Source organism: Cryptomeria japonica, chromosome 5 (genome assembly GCF_030272615.1).
Source record: "Cryptomeria japonica chromosome 5, Sugi_1.0, whole genome shotgun sequence".
Classification (NCBI taxonomy): domain Eukaryota; kingdom Viridiplantae; phylum Streptophyta; class Pinopsida; order Cupressales; family Cupressaceae; genus Cryptomeria; species Cryptomeria japonica.
Genome location: NC_081409.1, coordinates 737,642,036 through 737,648,035, shown reverse-complemented (window position 1 = coordinate 737,648,035; position 6,000 = coordinate 737,642,036). Strand labels below are relative to the sequence as shown.

The following is a 6,000-nucleotide window of genomic DNA, read 5'->3' as shown; positions in this document are numbered from 1 at the left end:
GCCACCTTGGATTATAAGCAACATAGCATCCAAATAAGTTTTGGGTATATTATCAAATCCTTGAAAAGTAAGATTTGATGGTTGTATGATGAATAAGTCAATTTCTAATAGGTTTAAATAATCGATGGTACATATGTTAAGTCTAGATTGATTATCAACTAAGGTTGGGGTCCCATGGAGGGGGGCATCCTTAAAAATAGAGCTGGGGCAACTGAGAATTTTTAGGAAAAATTTAAACATGGCAGTCTCATGAGTTTTGTTATGCAACCAGCTTAAAATTTTGAACTACTAAATTTAAGGAAGTTTGCGCACAAAAAAAGGTAAAATTAATTAAATAAATGTCATTTTCCCTCTTCATTTGATTTTGGTGGGAAATGCAATGTGTAGATTATTGACAAGTGGCAAACAAAGTTCCTAAGTTGGTGGGGCAATTTCTAGCCCCACCCTTTTTTTGCTTGCTTCCTAAAAAGTAGGGGCTTCCTTTTTTGGGGGAAAGATTCCAATTAATCCCGTAGAGAAATTTTTTTTGCTCATGGGACGATTTCTTCCTTAAAAATAGAGCCCAAGCCCCTCCCATGGGACCCTAGCCTAAAGATATTTTAATGATTGTTGCACCACATTCTACCATGATATTTCCTTATTATCAAAATGAATGCATTAAATGCCTTTACAAGGACATCGCAATGCATTGCCCAAATATGTGTTTATGAGGTAAGGATATTGACAAAAGTTGCCAAATTTGACTTTTAACCTTTGAATTTGGGAAGGACAAGCATGTGGTTGAAAGATGATCCTATGACTCTCTACCTTGTCCTAGATTATAGAAGTGGTCAAATCAAAGTGTGTAATGCATGTATGAAATATGTATGTTTGGAGACATGACAAATAAGCAAATATGGTAAATGTATAAGAATGTGCAAGCCAAGGTATAGGATAAACATACAAATGCAAGGTGACATCAAATAAGAGATTTGACTTTTACACAAGATAAAGCCACTTGTCAATATGTTAATGTATTGAGACGCTACTTTCAAAATAAACACAAAAACAAATGAAAATGGCATAGATAACACAATTCTCCATTTATTAAAAAATTTAAGTTTTTTTAATGAGCCCACCAAGGGCATTATAAGGGATCATGCCCGAGGTGAATTTGGTGGAATGAATACCCCTCAATCCTTGGCTATTGATGAGATTTCAGCCTAAAGCTCGTGTTCTTGTAGCTAAAAAAAATGTTTAAGATAATTGTAAAATTGATAGGTAAAACAAAATCAGGTGGTTCAATAGATTTGTAACCATTTTTGAATAATTGTTATTAAGAATGTTTTATTAAGAAATAATATGAAAACATAAGACTTCACTGAAGGAAAATCCCAAAACATGCAATACTGTCATAGGAACGAAAGCGGTGCCAGCCACATTTCACAAATGGATACATTGACGCCATTAAAACACAATAAACTCTGTATTGGGAAAAATGAATTTATATATACTCTACAAGATAACTGTAATTACAAATATTTCTGCGCTTCTTCCATTTCCTCGGTGAGGGCTTTCTGCAACCACTTGTCGGCCTCCGCCATGAAAGATGGGCTGAGCCGAATCATCAGAATACAAAATTCATTCTCATTCAGAGCTCCGTCGCCGTCCAAATCTCCCTCCTGCACCATTGCTTGCATTTCTGAATCTGTCAAAGATTCCACGCCTAAAACAGCAGAATTTTTCCTCAGACTTTCGACGGTGATCAAACCCCGTTGTGGATCCGCCAGTGAACGAAACCCCTTACAGAGCTCTTCCATTAAACCTGCCCCGCCCAATTTCTCCGCCATTATTGGGAGGAAATCTTGGAATTCTGCCATTTAGGTTTTCTAACAGGAATTCTAATACTGAGAAAGGATTGAAGTATGGATTGCAGAGAAATGAGGGAAGTTATAATTCTAAAACTGAGAAAGGATTGGAGTATGGATTGCAGAAAGAAATGAGGGGAGTTGTTATAGCATCCATCGCCGACGCCTCAAAGAAATCGTCGAGGGCAAGTTAAAGAACAGAAATGATCAGGAAAATGTGCATCACCGGCCAGCCTTTAAAATCCAGTTGGAAAAGTTTGAAGAAATCGTCAAGAAAGGATGGGTGTTTTGAATTGAAAATTACAGACGGCTTTTAGCGTGCACATTTCGCAAGAGCTGGGAATTTCCTTGAAACCCCCAACGAAAGCACTATAATATAGTCCATGTCAATTGACGGATTTATTTCCGTTCAGCCGTTTTGGATCTCGCCCTGTTCATATTTCAGCACGAGTTTCTTATTTCATTAAAAAAAGTTTGGCTTAATAACTTTCCTCGTTCGTTTATGATGGACATTGCAAAAGTGCGGAGCACAACTTTTGGGATAAGTGTGTAAAGGTATTTGGTACAACGGTAAAGATATCTAAACTTTTGGGTAAAGTGTGTAAAGGTATTTGGTTCAACGGTAAAGGTATCTAAGGGAAGAGCATTAATAGTCATTATAGCTAATTTTAGGCATCTACATCTGAAACAGTATATTGATTTTGATGATTATTTTTAGGTTTTCTTTGTATCCTATTTTATCTATTTATAGTTATTGTTTTGACTCTGGGTAGTAATGACGCGCGTTGTAGGATCCATTATGCACACAAGGGTTAAAAAGTACATATTTTTTAGTTTCACTTGATACCTACTTAAAGATGCCCCAATAACCGTGCACTTAAAATTGTCAATACTTATGTACAAATGCCACATTACTCATGCACAAATGCCCCAATAGTTGTGCACAAATGGGCCAATTATGGAGCAAAAAAGCTAAAAAGTGAGCAGCTATTGGTACATGTGAAATTTATTAATGGACTTTTAGTTATCATTTTTTTTGTTTCTTTAAAGTTAGTAATTGGGGGGCTAGGTGAACAAGGTGTGAATGGTAATTGGAACATGGGTGGTAACTCGTGCTCTTCCCTTAAATAGTGTTAAGTTCAAATCTTCTACAACTAAAAAAAAACTTTTGGAGAAAAGCTAAGCTTCATATTAGAGGTATCATCTAACATATTTCTACTATTTATTATTGCATCATTAAAATAATGTTTTATTTGATTTGTATTATCTATTTGTCTCCATCATAAATGCGTGTTGGTGGGGATTTATTTATCATGATTTGAATAGTTTTAAAAATTTCATAATAAGCATCTCATTTTCATTTGGTTGGTGTTTTTATTGATAATTTTTTTTCTTCGATCATGCCATCTTTTATTGTCCACAAAGATATCTAGTAGTTTTGAACAAAACACGTTGTTTGCCACTTGTTGAGCCCGATTATACAAACTATTACATGTCATTGTCTTTCACCATTGTTGAGCTCATCGCACAACATAACAAAGCTCAAGTTGTAGATGCACAAGTAGGGTATATTAGTTGCTCAATAATGAGCTTGAAAATGATTTTGTTTCCATTGTTAAGTAGGGTTTAATATTAGGTTTTTGCCTTATTTTTGAAGGTGTAAAATTTGAAACATGTCGAGGAAATTTCAACAATACCATTTGTTATAACAACACCTCTTGTGCTCATTCTTTTTAGTTGGGAATTGTATATGACATTGTATGGGTAGGGTACATTTGCTACTCAATAATGAATTCAATAATTAAAAATTAGAGTTTTAAGTTGTATTTTATTTAGGTGAGTGCTATTGCATTTGAGCCTTTTATTCATCAGTGGTCATTTATTAAATAATATATCATGATACACAGTGTATTTGATGTTCACCATTTACTCAAGTCAATGCCCTCCAATCAATCATCAATATCTTCAAGCTAGCTCATACTCTAAACAATAAGTTCATGACACTTTATGTGGTGATTAAGGTTTTGGTTGTTGCAGACATATTTGCTAGGTTTTCTACCACCTTAAAGTTAGTCCTATGTTCATCCTCCATGGTTATACAAATTATGAGACAAGTTTCTAGATTTACAAATAAACAATGTTTTTAAAAAACTATCTAGGTATGTAATGTGTAAATAATAATTTTTTTAATAGTTAAAGTTTTTATGTTTCAAGGGATCACCTACACTACATAGTTATGATTCATATCCACCACAATTGAAGCAACCTTTGAAGAGCCTCCTATATCATACTATTTAGAAAAATTTAGATGTGCAACACACTAACATATGCATTAGATTTGAGTAGGAATAATTTCACTTGCTAGATTGCCATCTATTTACAAACCTAAGAACTATATAAAAATTGCACTATAGTTTTGAAAAAAAAAGAGTGTTTTATGACAAGGTTGTGAAAAAACTTGTAGTTGGTACAAAAGAATACCATAAATCCATAATTACTTTTAGTTCCAATGCAAATTATGTCATTCTGGAACATCAAATTCGGTGCCTAATCATGATATGACCGAGGACTTCAAAATTGAGTAGGCCTTATAAAATTTGAGCATCTTTAATGAAGTTAGTGTATGATTCCTAAGATTATCAATTTTGTTTGATGAGAGTGAATCTATTTGATAATCATATGTAGCCCACTTTTCCTCCAAAACTTCGCATAAATGTTCAATGATCTAAAGACATTTAATATAGAATTTAAGTGTTACAAACAAATACACTTATACAAAAACTTATATGCTACTCATTAGTTATTATACACTAACTTCATCATAGATGTTCTATTGATAGAAAATGTTCAAATAAAAACTTCAATTTGAGATTTTTGGCATATACCATATAGCTAAATCTTTCTTTAAATCTCAATCAAACAAATTATGCACATATTAAACTTATGCATTGGATTGAGATTGTTATAGTAGCAATTCATGTACAAATAGGCTTCAAAAAGACAAAATTATGATCCAAAATTTGAGCATCTTTGATGAAGTTAACATATGATCACTAAGTTTTTCTATTTTTGTTTGAGGAGAGCAAATATATTTTGTGATTTGTCTTTACAACCTATCTTCTTTTTCTCCAAAATATAGCATGAATGTTAACTAGTTTAAACACATTTAATTTATAATTTAAACACGTTACAAAAATAAACTAATGCAAAAAAATTATAAGCTACTTATAAGTTGTTATACACTAACTTACCATAATTAAACCATATGAAATCTCCACTTCGAGATTTATGGTATATATACTATATAGCCTAACACATCTTTCAATTCCAATCAAGCAACAATATATGAACATATTAAACTTTCAAATTTGATAGAAATTATTATAGTAACAATTCTTGAATAAATGATTTTAAAGAATAGCACAATTATGATCCAAATGTTGAGCATCTCCAATGAAGTTAGTAAATGATTGTTAATATGTTTTATTCTCTTTAAAGAGAGCACATTTATTTTGTGATTGTCTTTAAGGCTATTTTTACATGAACATACAATTTTAGTATGACATGTAAGTTTTAAATGTGTGTATAAATTATTGTTTAATTGAAATTTAAATAGATTTTTAGCTATATGGTATGTATAAATTGATGGAATATTCATTTTTAATGTAGATGTTGGAGACATGGTGAGAGCACGTTCTTTAAATTTGAGTAGGATTTGTAAATTTTGAGCATCTATAATGAAGTTAGCATATGACTACAAAGATTGTCTTTTTTGTTTAAGGAGAGCACTTGCATATTTTTTTTTCTCAAAACTAGGCATAAATGTGTTTCAAATTTTACACCTACAAAAAACTCCAATGTTAAAGTCTATTTAATAGTTAAAACAAATTCATCTTCAAGCTCATTATTGAGTAGGAAATACACCATACTCATGCATGTGTAGATTAAGTTTTCTTGCATTGTGCAATGAACTAAATAATAGCGAATGGCAAATACAATTCAACATATTTTATTCAAAATAACTCAACATATTTCCAAACATTAAAATATGAGCATGGAAACATAAAGTTTTGGTGCAATTCAACATATTTCCCTAGAAAGAACTCTAGTACCACTTGAAAGGAACCTACAAGAGAAAAAAAGATAATGCACA

The 6,000-nt window shown here is 32.1% G+C and overlaps 1 protein-coding gene across 1 annotated transcript; it reads right to left on the bottom strand.

Moving 5' to 3' along the window:
- Positions 1 to 1,446: 1,446 nt before the first annotated feature.
- On the bottom strand, positions 1,447 to 2,316 carry LOC131028791 (calcium-binding protein KIC). The gene has a single exon (XM_057959140.2). It carries the CDS (start codon positions 1,857 to 1,859, stop codon positions 1,512 to 1,514), a length of 348 nt encoding a protein of 115 aa, XP_057815123.2. The 5' UTR covers positions 1,860 to 2,316; the 3' UTR covers positions 1,447 to 1,511.
- Between the last annotated feature and the right edge of the window lie 3,684 nt (positions 2,317 to 6,000).